The 16,983-nt window shown below is 36.9% G+C and overlaps 1 protein-coding gene across 2 annotated transcripts; it reads left to right on the top strand.

Moving 5' to 3' along the window:
* The first annotated feature begins 255 nt into the window (after positions 1-255).
* On the top strand, positions 256-8,532 carry LOC116196954 (lysine-specific demethylase JMJ25-like). 2 transcript variants are annotated; one of them, XM_031526925.1, is made up of 14 exons: positions 718-846; positions 1,288-1,463; positions 1,609-1,724; positions 2,508-2,607; positions 2,851-2,992; positions 3,262-3,325; positions 3,409-4,135; positions 4,844-5,173; positions 5,914-6,621; positions 6,991-7,063; positions 7,168-7,253; positions 7,474-7,593; positions 7,802-7,863; positions 8,188-8,532. In XM_031526925.1, the coding sequence occupies exons 3-14, from the start codon at positions 1,630-1,632 to the stop codon at positions 8,243-8,245; spliced, it is 2,565 nt and encodes an 854-aa protein (XP_031382785.1). In that variant the 5' UTR covers positions 718-846; positions 1,288-1,463; positions 1,609-1,629; the 3' UTR covers positions 8,246-8,532. The 2 variants fall into 2 exon arrangements, with proteins under 2 accessions (XP_031382784.1, XP_031382785.1); XM_031526924.1 differs by lacking the exon at positions 1,288-1,463 and having other exon boundaries at positions 256-846.
* The last annotated feature ends 8,451 nt before the right edge of the window (positions 8,533-16,983 follow it).

A 16,983-nucleotide genomic window follows, 5' to 3' on the forward strand; every position in this document is an offset into this window, starting at 1 on the left:
GATCTGTATTCCCTCTTCTTGCAACTGAAAAAATGCTAAAAAAAGAAACTCAGTAGTAGTACGATGGATCGATCGCCACTAGATTTACCCGAAAAGGAAAAGAAACAGAGAGAACAGATTGTGGCAAGAAGAAAACTTAGAGGGTCTAATTGAAAGAAATTCTGTTGGCGTCGCGTATAAATAAATAAATAAATAAATATATATATGTCTAATATACTTCCCATAAAAGATGAACACAAACCCACCAACACCTGTCTGAATGCTGGTCTAGTCTAGGGATTTAAAAGAGGAGACAGAAAATCTCTGTGTGCTCTCTCTGTCTCTCTCTCTCTCTCTCTCTCCTGCTCTGCGCACAGAACCCCAGTGAGTGAGAATTTGAATGCGAATGTGATTGCGAAAGCCAAAAGAAAGAACCCTCGAAGCAAAATCAAAATCCCCTCCAAATTTTTTTTCATCCCGCCCGAATTCCGCCACAGTAACACCCACACCCACACCCCACATAGTACAATTAAAGGGACCACCTTTGCGCCATTATATTATATTCATCAGCTTCTGCTTCTGAAGTTTATCGTACAAGTCCTGCATTTGAAACTGAAACCCCACTTTCGGATTTGTGGCGGAGGCAGAAGGGAAGCGTGGGTGGTGCTTCATTTGGTTCCCGTGAACGAGAACATGGAGGCCGGGGTGAAGACCGGCGACGCCCGTGGTGGGGTTGCCTCAAGAACAAGAAGCGGTGGAAGAAGGGCCGACCCGAGACCCCGAAAAAGGGAAAAGCCTCCGAGGCCTAAATCTGATGAGGAGCCCGGGTTTCCGGTCCGTTGCCGCGCGAAGCATTTCGACGAGAATGTATGTGGTTCTTGGTTACCCATTGTTTCCAGCCCACATGACCCGCATTGGTTTCTTTCTCAATTGTTTCTCTTCTTGTTTGGGGACTGTAATCCGTGTTAGAAAGTGCGGGTTGTTTCGGAGAAAGTGTTGATGGCTTATGCTCTTTTCTTGTCATGATGGATTTGAAAGTCTCTAGATTACATGGTCGTGATGAGATGAGATCTTTGTTTTTTGCATCTGAAATGCTGATCACTTGGTTACTGATACTCGGAATATAATGAATCTTTTGGCTTAAATTGTTCATCTCCCCGTCCTTTACAGCTCTACCAGAACTTGCTCTCTCTGATGGAATTTGATTTTCGGGAATTGGTAGTTCTGGTGATGTAATGATTCCATATTCTTTTTCGAGAAATTAGAAAATTGTCATGGCGAATACTGAGTCAGGTCGTATTTTGTCAGATAATGTCGTCTGTGTTCAAAAAACTGCAACTTAGTTCTTGGTTTCTAGGAGAAATCAAAAAGAGAGAAGGATTGGCCATCCAGGGCCATGTTTCATCGGATGTGAGCAGCCCTTTTGTCATCAAAGTTTCACCAAACTGCTAGTGCTATGGTGGTGGCCGTTCATCTGCTTTTTGGTGTGTGAAAAGTGAAGCCTTTTCTTTTTCTTTTTCTTTCGTGGATTATTAGTGTTTGATTTTCGTTTGACGCTGATCGTGTAAAAACTCTGCATTCATTCGTTTTGTTACTATGTGTATAATTTCTTGCTTGTGGTTGTATCAGGGGAATCCTGTGGAATCCTTGATGTGCCATCAGTGCCAGAGGAATGATAAGGGCAGGGTCGTTCGCTGTACAAAGTGCAAATCAAAGCGATATTGCATACCTTGCATTACTACTTGGTATGTGTTTGGTTTATTATTCTATGATACCTGTATGGTGAATTCAGATGTCTCGTCTAGTAACAGTTTTCAGTTAATATTTGTCCTCTCAGTTAGTAAAGGGTCTCTTGGTGCTTTAAGCGAATTATGCCCAAAAGATGAATCTTTATTTCCAATAGGCTGTTAGAAACTTGATATTTTGTGGTCTGCAATACATATGCGGAATTCCTCTATTTGTTGGAGATGGTGCTTTATATGATTCTACATTATCTTATATGATTTTAGAGCTGATGTTTTGTTTTTATTTTTATTTTTGTTATTTTGCTAACTTCATCATAAAAGGAGTTTTTCAATTAGAACATTGATCAGTTTGATATTGTTTACCCATCTTTTCTTTGAACCTTGTCAATTTTAATTCATCGGCTTTCATGTCTCATGAACAGACACAGAGCTGATCATTGCTAAAAGACCGTCTAGGTGATCACTCAAAGCTGCAGCCAGGGAACATTTAGGCTGATCTTTTTTTAAAAAAAAATTATATATATATATATATATATTTTATGAGTTCTGTATGTATTTTGAACACCATGAGTGTCATGAACTTTGATCGGCTGACAGGCAGTATTCGAATCTTATAATGGGAGTTGTATTCCTTTTGTGATATGTGTACGTTTTAACTTCACATAACTCGACACTAAACCTTTGTTCCATAACTTGATTTAGTTGTGATTATTTGTGGTTCTTATTGCTATTTTCACAATATTTAATTGTTTCTTGAATCACAATCAGTTAATAATTTTCCAGGTATCCCCAATCGACAGAGGACTCAATTGCTGAGGCATGCCCATTCTGCTGTAAAAACTGCAATTGTAAATCATGCATGCGATTAGATGGGGCACTAAAAGTAAGTTATCCTTCTATAGAACATTCTTCAGCTCATGGCATTATAGAAATGGAATAGAAATGCAGATTAGTTAAAATCACATGAAGTTGGTTTTGAGTTATTCAATGAAGAGAAATGGAGAAAAGATGATAACCTGAAATTCCTCTCAAGTACATGTTTTGGCATCCTGATTCATATCCTCTCTGTTCATGCACAACAAACAGGTTGTTAAACTTCTAATGTGATACTCCGTGTCTTGTGCAGAGAACACTGGAGTTAAATTTGGAATACAGCGACAATGAGAAGTTACAGCACTCTCTCCATATTCTACGGTTACTTCTTCCTTTCCTGAAACAGTTGAATCATGACCAACTGATGGAGAAAAAGATGGAGGCAGAATGCCAAGGTAGCCCCTAAGATGTTTTCGTGTTGCTCTTTACTTTTATGAGCCTTTCTTTTACATAATAAGAAAATTTTTGTTCTTTTATCAAATATAAGGATTATGGGCAATGGTTTATTGGTACCATATGGATCTCTTAGCTTTGTGGACAGTGAGGCCTTTCTAGTCTCTTTAATAGAATGCAACCCTCTGATGTATGAAACACTAATGAACCTTGAATTTATGTTAAATATTCTTTATGTTTGTAACCCTTTTGCAAACTTTGTGCCATTCAGGCTTGTCTTTATCAGATTTAAAGGTTCGGGAAGCACGATTAGATAATAATGAGCGTGCCTACTGGTAAATGAGCACTGTTTTATGTTATTATTTCTTAACGATTCCATTCTGCTGTGTTCAATATAACATCATTTTTTCACTTGCAGCAACAACTGCAGAACTTCCATTTTCGATTACCACAGAAGCTGTCCGAACTGTTCGTATGATCTATGTCTCATATGTTGCGATGAGATTCGAGAGGGTCGCCTTCAAGGAGGGGAAAAAGAAGTCATAATAGAATACATAAACAGAGGATCAGATTATCTGCATGGTGGAGAAGCTAAAGGAGAGAGAAATGTTTCTCTTAGCTCTGTAAAGAAAGTCAAGTCGGAACCAGAGTGGAAGGCAAATGAAGATGGGACTATTCCTTGCCCCCGGGAACTGATTGGTGGCTGTGGAGATGGTCTCCTAGAACTGCGGTGTATGTTTTCGGACAATTGGGTCTCGCAACTGGTCAATAAAGCTGAAGAATTGATCAAGTCTTATCATTATACTGAATCTTTGGAAGCTTCAGGGGAGAAATGTTCTTGCTTTACCCCTGATGGAGCAGTTGACCTTACCAGTGGTAACTTAAGGAAAGCAGCCTCTCGTGGGGATGCTAATGACAACTACTTATACTGGCCAAAAGCCCGGGACCTGAAGTTTGAAGATCTGAGGCATTTCCAGTGTCACTGGGCCAAGGGTGAACCTGTCATTGTGAGCAATGCTCTTGAGACTACTCCAGGCCTGAGCTGGGAACCAATGGTGATGTGGCGCGCCTTTCGTCAGATCTCGAATGCCAAACATTTGAGGCATTTGGATGTCACAGCAATTGATTGCTTGGATTTGAGTGAGGTATGTCTATTAGCTCTTTGATGTGAATGGTTATAAATGTTACATTTTCAGAGCTCCTCAGAGTCTTGAAACTAATTATCTCTTTCACAAAATTGCTGGGGAAAAGGACATCTACTACCAATCCTCAGTGGCCTCATTGTGTTAAAATTTTTTTGTTAAGTTTGCCAACTAATCTTTCTCACCTTCCTGGTTGAAAAAGTTGCAAACCAAAAAATAATTAATCATTAAACTCTGCTACTGTTATATTATATTATATAGGAAAAATTTAAAAATAATCTAACCATTAGACAGCAGGAATATATTCTTGTGGACGAGCTGGTTATTGGACTTGTTACATCTGTTCCCTTGCTTTAGTATCACTCTTATTGATCGGAAAAGACAATTGTTTGTTTGGTTCTTCAGACCCATCGTGGTCTTATATGTTGGTATCTTGAAAAATATAAGAAACAGTATGGTTAGAAGTATCAGTTCGCACCCTAGCTGTTTTGTCCTATGAAATATTGAAAATTTGTCTGTATACTCAGAAGTAAACTGAAAGTACTTATCCAAAAAAAAAAGACAAAAAGAAAGAATTTAGATGCATTGTAATTCAAGAAATCGAAAACTGTATATTGTTATACAAAATCAAATTCGTCTTGTCCTTTCCTTTCGTCGAAATTAGATAAATGATATCCTTTCTTGTTTTTCCTAATATCTGCGAAACTGTAGGTAGATGTGAACATTCACCAGTTCTTCAAAGGTTACTCAGAGGGTCGATTTGACAGTAAAAAATGGCCCCAGATACTGAAGCTCAAGGATTGGCCTCCGAAAAATGAGTTTGATGAGAAGTTGCCTCGGCATGGTATTGAATTCATTACTTCCTTGCCTTTCAAGGAATATACGCACCTGAAAGAAGGGTTTCTCAATCTTGCTACGAAGTTGCCTGAAGGGATTCTAAAGCCTGACTTGGGCCCGAAAACATATATAGCTTATGGGGTCCATCCTGAGTTGGGTCGTGGAGATTCAGTCACAAAGCTTCACTGTGACATGTCTGATGCGGTATGTGTGTAGGTTTTCTTATCCACCCAACTGCATTCTCTAGTGAGTTTTCTTGTCTTTTATTTTTTTCCTCTATTTCTAAGGAAATAAACATAATTTTCGTGTTGGATGGCCTTTTAGGAAGGGTGTCCCTCAATAGAGAGGGTGCAGCCAGTGCCCCCATGAGAATTTTAATCTGTATCTGTAAAGATGGCAGAGTCTTCGAGCAGTTCGTCCCATGAGAATCTTGAATGCTCGAGAGTTCATCTTTTCAAATTTTCTTTTCTTTCTCAGGGAATTATAGAAAAATATTTGCTAGATGGACTTTTTTAGGAAGGGTGTTCCTTAATAAAGAGGGTCCATGCAGTGACCCGTTTGAGAATTTTGATCTGTCTCCCTGTATATGTTACAGATGGACTAACATGTCGGGGAACAGGATCTACTCTTATATTTTCCGGTGTGGAGGATTGTGTCTAATTTCTCTTTTTCTGCAACCAAATAGAACTTTTCATGCTTTCATCCCGTCTCCTGAAGTGCAACCCGACGCCTAATTATTTTTCGTTATATGAATCTGCTCTTCCCTCAATCTACCAGCCGAATGGTTTGTGTTAGACTTCGATGCTTGTTGTGGTTTTACTAACGTGGATTGAATATGTTAACTATCTCAATAACTATCTATCATGCTTGGAATCTCTCTCAGGCGAGTGATTTTTCCCTTTTGGCTTGCTAATTTGAGATTTACTTCGATGAGCTATTTTCAGGTAAATGTACTGACACATACAGCGGAATTGACTCTCTCCCGTGACCACCTCCATAAAATGTTGAAAGTGAAAAAGCAGCACATCAAGCAGGATGAAAAGGAAATTTTTGGTATTGTCTGTGAGAAGAAAAAAGGCACTGAGAAGACGGTGCCTTCAGCATCTCCAAATAGCTGTAAGCCCGAGCTTGACTGTCTTGCTACTGACACTGATGAGAATAAAAATCCTTCTTTAGGGGTAGAAAATGAGAAATTTGATGCATCGACAACCCCGAATGGAGAGACTCTGGAAAAGACTGCTGAAAATGCAGATGGATCAAATGGATTGATGCACTCAGATGAAGAAATTGAGGAGAAAATTCCGAGAAAGGAGAGGGCTGTCCGCGGCAGGAAGAGGAAGAGGGGGGGATATAGTAAAAGTACAAGAAGGTCAAAGAGATTGGAGACAAAACAGGAAGAGTTGGATCACCCATCAGATAAGAGTGATTCTGAATCTTCTCGTGCGGACAAGGAGTTGTCAGGTGATCAAAATTGTGATCTAGAAGAGGAGATCAATCTGTACTTCCCAATGTTGGAGTTTGAGGGGCCAGAGTATGCAGAGGGAGGTGCACTATGGGATATCTTCAGAAGGGAAGATGTTCCGAAGTTGGAGGAATATCTTGAGAAGCACTTCCAGGAGTTCAGGCACATCCATTGCTCACCTCTAACCCAGGTATAGTGATTCTTACCAATTTAGGAAGATTACCACAAAAGGATTATTAAGGATAAAAGTAGGACTTCTTTTGAACTTGCTGTCAGACTCTTAACAAGTCTTAATTTCTTATTTAAAATTAAATTATGAAAGTCTAACCACATATAAATGAATCAAATGAATTTTGAATTTTTCTTGGTATCATTCTGTTGGGCACATATGAATAATTTCCTGGGTGTCCAAGTTCTTGCATTTAGGAGTTGCCAAAGGAAGGTCTCATTTTGATAGAAAACAGTCTGGGGAATTTGATTAGGACAATGTAAGGGTGAATACTGATGTGATTTCTGGATATTTGCACTATGTGATTAACTTATTTCCTTTATGCAACAGGTTATCCATCCAATTCATGACCAGACATTTTACTTGACAGTGGAGCATAAGAGGAAGCTCAAAGAGGAATATGGTGTGTCTAATGTTATGGACTCCCAAAATTAGCCTTACTTCAGATTCAGTAGCTCATGCTATTCCCCATTTTTATAATGATATTTGCATCATATGATTTTATAGGAATCGAGCCATGGACATTTGTCCAAAAACTAGGGGATGCTGTGTTCATTCCCGCCGGTTGTCCTCATCAAGTTCGCAATTTGAAGGTAAATGTGGGAGCTTGCACCGTGTAGAATATGGCATACGGTCTCTCTGCTTTCTTGAACTTTTTCAATCTGGCATTCTTTTACAACTATGTTGGGATCGCATTAGAAATGATCCTCTCCATGCTTGGAAGGGGGTGGCAGGAAATTAATCTTGATGTAGTGAATATTCCATTACTGCTCTTAAAATTGGTGCCTTGCTCCGTTCTTTTTATTGTCACAGTCATGTATTAAGGTTGCGCTAGACTTTGTCTCACCCGAAAATGTTAAAGAGTGCCTTCGTCTGACTGAGGAGTTCCGAGTGCTTCCCGAGAATCACAGGGCTAAGGAAGATAAATTGGAGGTATTCTTTCATTCTGCTATCATTTGTTTCCTCCCCTTGAATGCGCCAGTATCTTGGTAAAACATTCAAAGTCCTTGTGAAGAACTCTCAATTGTATCAAACAGCAATGAGTCTTTCTCCTGGAAATTTTTCTCATTGATGCCGTACAAGCAAATTGTTGCCAGTCTATAGAACCATGGTCTCTGAAACTCTGATCGATCACAAACAGGTGAAGAAGATGGCCATTTACGGGATGAGCAAAGTTGTGGGAGGCCTTGAGCATTATCTCAGGTGAGTGAGTATTAAGGTCTTTTGAATTTCTTTTTGATTGGAATTCAAAACCAACAGTATTCAGTGATATGCGGGAGAGAAATTGACCCACTTTTGTGCAAAGCTGGAGATATGATTTGGTGAATCTGTTCCTCTTAGCTGTGACTGTTAAACTGTTTCCTGAAACGCATTTGTTGGAACTCGAAACCAACACTATTCAGTGATATGCGGGAGAGAAATTCACCCACTTTTGTGCAAAGCTGTAGATATGATTTGGAGAAGCTGATCCTTTTAGCCGTGATCGTAAAATGTTTCTTGAAACACATTTGTTTCGAACCATATCAGGGAAGGAACATTCGAGAATCAGGGTAGCGACAACAAAGAGAAGAGGACCAAACCGTGACCCACTGTCCAATCTCGATCTCTTGTATATCGGCCTAACACTTGTCTAGTTAGATCCCTAGGTCCTCTCTGTACTTTTGTTTTGCTTGACACAAATCAAGATTTAGAGAGGAACACTTCGGGTTGATATGTATTAGGATGTATTGTACTCATGATAATTGTGTATTTTGATAAGGTGAATTCGGCATTCAACTGAGCGGGAATGCTTTTGTATATGTATGATCGAAACGTTGTTCCACAACTGTAATAGTGATAAATTCCTGTGACAATCATCTGCTTTTGCATGGATCTCGGAGTCCCCCTGTACTTTATGGAGTTTATTTTGTGGACTCTTGATCTCTTGCCTTACGTGGTATCATGTTTCTGGAAATGGATCTTTGCTGTTTTGGAATCGTCTGCAGGACCTGTTTACATTGTTTCGAATCAACTTAGCAGCAGCTGCTAGTTAAATTTAATATTGAGGCCAAGGCGGAGGCGCCGAATCTCTCATCCGAAGGTCGAATTTGGCAAGTAAATGTTGAAAGAGTTGAAGGGTAAGACATATTTAAAGATGGCATGAATCACAGCTGCTGATTGCAGCATAGCTGATCGGTGGCTGTCATAATACAAGCTGCTGATTGCAGTAAAGCTAAACGGTAGCTGTCATAGTACAGGCTGCTGGTTGTGTGCAGCTAAACGATGTCATAGTCCGACAAAATTAGAGGGAGCTATTGTTGCCTGATGGTTGAGGGCGACGATATGATTAGGAATGGAACCAACAACTTCTAAGTCGGGCGAAAATGTTTGCTACTTTCTTTTATTCACATGTCAGTTATTTCTGGACCAACAAGGGACACCATTTTCTTAATTCAAGGGCATTTGATCCCTCAAGCTGTTTATATTATTTTGATGTAGACAAATTTCCGCACGTCTATTTACATCGGGCACGTCTAAAATTCCATGATTGCAGTTACTATTACCCTTTCATAAACTTCATTTGACCCGGAAAGTGAGATTTTAGTATTGATTTTGTTTCGGGAATAAAATTGTGAGAGCTATTGCTCTCATAATTTGAAAGAATGAAGTATTTGAGATTGTTATTCTCCTAATAAATTTACTATTCAAAATTCAAACTTGTGTTATTTTTAGCGAAGTCGGTACAATACTATATAATGTAATTATAAATATTTGAGGATGCAGATTCGCGTGGACATAAATTTTAGTCACGTCATTGAAATAAATATTCTAAGTACACTAAAGGTTATCCCAGAAAAAGTAGAATAAAGGTCGTACACAAACATTTTAAGCAATTTCAGTCATGTTGCCACAAGAATAAATATTTGATGTTAAAGAGAAAAGTATGGAATTACCATGATCAAACGGTTCGATAATTGTTCCCCGATATCTTATTGCGACTCTCATGAATTGAAAAAAATAATGATTGGGGGAGATTTATCCCCTTAATTGACCGACCGGGCTTAAATATTAGTTAGATGAAATAAACATGGATATTAATTTTATTGCACGTGGGGCGTGAGTGTTACCCTATTCTTCACGTTTGGATCCACCTGGTGCCTCGGGCCATAATAAAATCTCCTCATAAATATGGAAGTATGAAGACCATAACCCCCCCCCCCCCCCCAAAAAAAAAAAACAAAAAGGGGTTTGAAAAAATAAGACTCATAACTTTTTTTTTTTAAAAAATTCGGTGAATAGACCCATAAATTTTTGGTTGAGGTGAATCCCGTAATTATAAAGATGGATTCTTGAATGGCCCTTATCTAGCACAGACAAGGAATACACACACACATATATATATATATATAAAATTTAATAACTATTTCCTTATCTTTGGCACAGTCACCTTCAAAAAATGATTACGTCATCACTTACGGGCTCCCTCGCACAGACTCTCTCGCGCAGTCATGTCATCTCTTTAATTATGTAAATATTATATGATGAAATATATGTGGAATATTTGATGTATAATGGAATCTATACATATTACAAGATAAAGATAACATATAATCTTACATTATAAGAATATATATATTCTTTGATATAATAAAATATATTAGCGCAATTTTTATATCGGTAAATAAATAAATAAATAAATAAAAATATATATATATTTTATATATATATATATATGTAGCTGTTTGATATATTATGCCAATGTAAAAATATAGTTTTCTATAATAGGCAATATATAAATAGTTATGAATTTATGTAATTGTGGTATATTTATAATTTCTTTATTATTATTGTATGAATATATTCCACGACTCCATATTGATATGAAAGTATCTACATATTTCTCTTTTTTTCTTGCATATATATACGCATGACCTACCTATTTCGAAAAGATATGATATATTTAGCATTGTGTAAAAAGAAATAAATGGTTGTAAATAAAATAATATTTCTTACTTTGATATTTGATAAATTTTTCTGTATTTAACTTTCATATCTTGACATATTTACTTTAAAAATCATATTTTTATTGGAAATGGATAGATATCATGCAATATTTAAATATTTATATATCATATATATAAGTTCTAACTTTTTTATTTCATTCATATTTTGACACGATAAAATTTTTTCTTCCTCTCCACTCATATATCTATTTATATTTTCCCTCTATTTTTTTTTCTTGAATTTTAGTTCGATCTGTTGTTCAGAATCGTCAGAGATCATTCTATTTTACGTATAAATATTCATTCTATATGTTGTCGAATGCAGTTAGTTATTTTGTCAGAATAATTTATATGTATTTGATATGAATAAATTGTTGCAATATGACACATATAAATACTTAAGCAGATTAGTTACAACCGAAAATTATTTAATTTCTGCCTGTGCAACGTGCAACTCTACAACTAGTTTTATTGAAAGCCAAGTATAATTTTAGGTTGCCGAATAGAACGTCGACTAGTATAACAATGAGAAAGATGACCGAAGAGGCAGCCATTACAGAAAGATAGAAGATTGAAGAGTCTTCCATACAGAATAATGGATGACTGAAAAGTCATTCCTTATTGAATGAACCAACAAAACAAGCCACAGATCAAACATGACAAAATGACAAACAAATGACTTCGAGCCTTTTTAAGTCTGCTCAGCACAATCCAGGACCGACCATTGATGAATTAATCGGACCAAGGAAACCTCAGTATGGACACCATAGTGTACATCAAAACGGACACAAAAGAGGCGTCACGCTATATCGGTAAGATGTCAACTATGAAGGCCCAAGCAGCCAACAGTTTTTATCCTTGGAAGTGGGAAGGTGACCATAAAAGTTTCCAAAACGAGTCTTGGTCAATATATGTTGAAGAGCCACCGGCTTGATCTGGGTCGAGGCTGATCAGTGGGAAAGTCTGACGGAGAGCAAAAGTCACCACTATGGAAGGAGTATTACGAGATATGGCATGATTTCCGGGATATTTCATATATTTCCCGAGATTTGTTACATTAGTATCTTCTTGTCTATTTTAGGATACTCTAGGATATTCCTTCGTATAGTTTGTGTAGCATCCTTTTATTCATACTTACTATATAGGACAATTAGCATCCTGTATATATATACGATTAAGACGTCAATGAAATTATCGTCTTCCATTCATTCAATTCTCACCTTTGCATGTGGTATCAGAGCATGTTATATTTCCGTGCGCTCACATCACGCCAAGTCTATTTTCGAGGCAGCCAAATTTGCCCAAGTGTGGCCTCATTATCAATTATCCCCCCTGCTTTCGCCGAGGTATAAGACAAAGTCCACCTCGTGGTTAAGTCTTGAGTACGGAAGTCTAGTCCCGACACGTAGTCAGTTCTTGATGGCGGATGTTCAAGTCTACGTGGCACGTGTAAGTGAAGCATCAAAGCCACACGTTGCCACGTAAGGACGGGCGTTGAGACATATTGTCCCACGCGGAAAAATTAAATAGAAATCAATGGGTTTATAAGTTATTAGGTACCATAACCTATTAGGTTGAGCTTTTGGATTGGAGATGACCTAATCGCTTATAGGCCTAGTGAAATTTTATATGGTATAAGAGCCACATAGGCTTAAAACCGATAAAATCCTTGTTGATATTCGTTTCTTGTTCTCCAATTATCCCATGGATGCAACTACTGGAGTCGCGAAGGGATTCATCATTGCCACTTCACCTTATGTTGTCACCTCCTCGGATAGGCTAGGAATCAAGATCATTGCTTGCACTCTGAGCGGTGAGAATTATCTCAATTGGTCCAGGTTGATGACTAATGCACTTCGAAAGAAGAAGTTCGGGTTCACCGATGGGTCTGTATGAAAACCAGCTGAGGGAGATGCAACAAGTTGCAATGGATCATGTGCAATTCGATAGTTGTGGCAGGGATAACCAATACCGTGGATCAATATTTACAGTCAAGTGTTGCTTGCATTGAAAATGCGAAAACCCTCTGGGATGACCTCAAAGAGAGGTTTTCGGAAGGTAACAAAGCAATGATAAATGAATTGAAATCTCGTTTGTGTTTGATGAGGCAGGAGGTGAAACCGTCGCCAGGTATTGTTCCAATCTCAAGATCTCGTGGTATGAGCTTGAGAGAATTTTCTCGAGGCTCCTACTTATACTTGCACGGCAGTAACATCCATGACATTGCAACGAGAGAAGGATAAAGCGTACCAATTTCTCATGGGGCTCAATCCGGAATTCAGCATGGTGCGCTCTAACATCTTGAGTCTCGATCCATTTCCTTCTCTCAACAAAATCTATTACATGGTGATTCGTGAGGAGCGACAAAAGATAGTGGCTCGTGGACATGAGTCAGGACCGTAGGCGGTGGTCTATTATGTCAAGGACCTGGAGCAAATCAATCTGACACACGCTCGGGAGGTAGGCCTTACTATGGTCATTGTGATTGGATGGGCCATACTCGTGGCACATGCTGGAAGCTCCATGGAAAGCCTGCTGATTGGGAGCCTAAAAACAAAAGAAAGAATGGGCCGAAGCAGCTGAAGAAGTAGGGGTCAGTTGGAGCAACTAGGCCAGGCATCTCACAAGCCCGATCCAATGCAGTGCTTACCAGCTCTGGCACGAAGCTCAACAAAATTTCAGAGCTGTCCTCTGTTCAATTTGAGAAGCTCCTAGACATGAACGAAAGAGATGATTACCTCTTGTTAGTAATAAGCTAATTTCCACTAATCTAGATGTTCAATGGATTATTGACACAGGTGGTTCGCGTCACATTACGGGAAAGGTTGACTTATTTAATTCTAGTTGACCTATGGAGAATTTCAGGGTTTATTTTCCTAATGGCAATTCTATTCTAGTCACTAAGGAAGGAAGTATACATATTTCAGGGTTCGTCATTGCTTCCGCGGTCACTTATGAGGATAGTGAGCTTTGGGACAAACGTTTGGGGCATCCGTCACATGGTCTTGTCTTTGAGGGTATGACATCTAGTTTGAGTTGTCGTGATAATAAGGGTTGTGGTGTTTGCTATAGATCAAAGCAAACTCATTCTCCATTTCCAATAAGTCTCAATAAAGCGAACTATTTATTCCAATTAGTTCATTGTGATTTATAGGGGTCATACAAAATTAAATCACTTTCTGTGTCTTATTATTTCATGACAGTTGTTGACGATTATAGTCAAGGTATTTGAAAAGTAAATAAAACGTCACGTTTTTCATCCCTATCGTATACAAACTTTTCTTATCTTTTTTCTGACTACTATAAGATTTGACACTGTACGTTTTATTGTGTCATCTCTATCTATTTTATCCTTTTTTCTATTAAAGAATTATGCCTATACTCTATACTCTATTTTTCTTTATAAGTAGCAATTATATCCTCCTTTTTATCCATATTACTTTTTACAGTACTTGGGCAAGAATTACTCCCAAATTGAGATCCTTGTATTCCTCCACCACGTGGTCAACATGTTCCACGTGGTCGATATCATCATCATCAAACAACATCCAATTTCCCAAAACAACTAATTAACGATATGATATATAGGATATGCGTTGCATAATGATTTGTTTACGGGGATCTATCTAAATTTTGCATTCTATGTATTAATTATCTTAGTTATTGTTATCTAAAAGTCTTACAAATGTAATAAAATGGCAGGTGTTATGCCACTAAAATAAAATATTCAGAAATCTCTATTTTGTTCCTTTATGATTTGTTTATGACCTGCTGTGGTGGACAAATCAATTGAATATGTGTTATATATTAATAAATGGCTAAAATAATAATAATATTATCGTACTATTTTTTCTATTGATTCGTACCATAAATTTTATGGTGGATTTGAGATTTTTTTTTACTTGAAGATGGATGTTCAATGAATCAGCAAACGATCAGGGGGCCACGTTACATCTTTCCTCCCTAATCAGAACCGAGTGGAGGGAATGGACGAGATGGCTATTGCCCCCGTTGAGATCACAAACCGGCCCAACGGGCAATATTGTGGGCGAGGAAGTTGTCGGCCTGAAGTTGTTGAGCGCAGCTGATGGCATTGAGAGCAGCTTCTGCTTGCCCTTACAGAGAGTCATGGATTTGAGATTACAAAAGGAACTTTCCTAAATCTTTAATTGCAGATGCTACTGTTAATGTCTCAATTTATTTTCGCCTCATTAAAGCAATAATCTATAACCATTATGAAAGTAGACGTGGAACTTCATACCAATACCACGAAGGGTATCTTTTACTTGAGCAAAATTTTCATCAATCGTAACACGGCAAATAACGAATTATGTTCTTTAGTTACAAAAGTTGAAAGATTTTCTTTTCAGATGAATAAAAGTTGAAACTAGAAAGCTTAGGTATACATATACTAGTGATATGTACACGCGCGATGCTGTGGTAGAAAAGTCTTGCGGTAACCATATCTTCTACATTTTCATAATTTTTATGTTTCTATTTGTCTGCCGACGCATCATCTAATTTTCTGAAAGATCATGACTCATGAAAATCATGTGAAATGCATATTTATTGTTTAACTTTTTTAAATTAATTTATCTTATTAATTTTTGTTATAAAAGATGCACTTTATCTCCTCTAATAATAAAATTTGACAATATAAAAATTGAGGACCAATTTTTTAAAAATTATTTTGTGGTCATTTCATAGCAATTTTTCTTGAAAGGCATTAATATTTTAAAAATAAATTGAATGAACAGTGCAAATAAATAAATAAATAATATATTAATCGGGAAAAACAAAATTTTGTTAGTGTTTTGCACTCTTTTATTGTTTTATTTAACTGATTTTGTTGAAAAGATGCACATTCTCATTTTGATGTGCAACCTAATATGACCGATGCACTTTCATTCTTATATTAAGATTTTACAAAATAAAGATTGGGGGCCAATTTTTAAAAAAATGTTATTTTGAGGTCCTTTCATGTATTTTTCCTCGAAGGATTCAACATTGTAAAGGAACAAATTTAGAAATGTGTAAACAATATGGGGCTCAGGTGATTTGAAACATATTCTCATTAAGTAAGGACTCGAATTCGAGTATCGTGAATAGAGAAAATTCATGATTAGGAGAGGTTTATCCCTTAGTTGGTCAACCCAACTCGAACTGATTAGTCGAGACCCATTGAACTTTCGAATATTAGGGTGCAGACTAAAAAAATTAAAGACGTAAAAAATTAAGTAGAATTATATTATGATATAAAAAAGCTCTTGAGTACAAAAGATGCAAATTCTTTTTTGATGTGCACCCATATGTGAATGGTGCACTTTAATTCCTCTAATATTAAGCTTCAAAAGAAAAATTGGGGTCCAATTTAAAGAACATATTATTTTGAGATCCATTCACGAATTTTTTCTTGAATGAATTCAAAATTGTAAATAAACAAATTCGAGAATGGTGACTGGAGAAAATGGGCCAACCTGACTCGAACTAAATTAGTAGAGACTCATTGGACTTCCGAATATCAAGGTGCAGATAAAAAATTTAAGAAATTTATATAGATAAATACATAATATTATATTAATAGGTAAAATAAATGAAATTTGGGAATATGAAAAACTAGTTCATTCACGAATTTTTTTCTTGAAAGGATTCAAAGTTGTAAGTAAACAAATTTGAGTATCGTGACTAGAGAAAAGCGGGCTGATTTGACTCGAACTAAATTAGTGGAGACTTATTAAATTTCCGAATATCAAGATGTAGATATAAAAATTAAGAAATTTAAATAAATAAATAAATAATATTATATTAATAGGTAAAATAAAAGAAATTTGAGAGTATGAAAAACTAGTTCACTTTCCTATGGAAAGATGGACCGGTTTTTATTTGTTACTATGATATAATTATGAGTATAATATAATAATTTGTTAGTATAGTATAATAATTGTTAGTAACTTAGTATAATATAATTTGTTAGTATGATAATAATTTGTGAGTATGATATGATATGATATTTTACCATGGCCTGAGATAGAGGTACCGGTACCCCTATGAAGGGTATCTTTTACTTGACTGAATTAAAACTCTAATATCCTTGAGGAAACTTATCTGTGGGCGCAACCCCGCGGGAGTTGGCAAGACAAAAGAAAAAAGCTGTGGGGGGGATATGTTTTGTTCCAAACGCAAAAATAGATATTCACCCAAAAAAAAATAAAAATAAATATTGATAACATTAACCAAAAAACTCTCTTTGCAACCGAAAAAACTTTTATTGTAACCGGAACAAAAAAAAAAGAAAAAGAAAAACTCTCCTACTTTCATTTGTGGACACACCCCACTTTGC

Source organism: Punica granatum, chromosome 2 (assembly GCF_007655135.1).
Source record: "Punica granatum isolate Tunisia-2019 chromosome 2, ASM765513v2, whole genome shotgun sequence".
NCBI classification, from domain to species: domain Eukaryota; kingdom Viridiplantae; phylum Streptophyta; class Magnoliopsida; order Myrtales; family Lythraceae; genus Punica; species Punica granatum.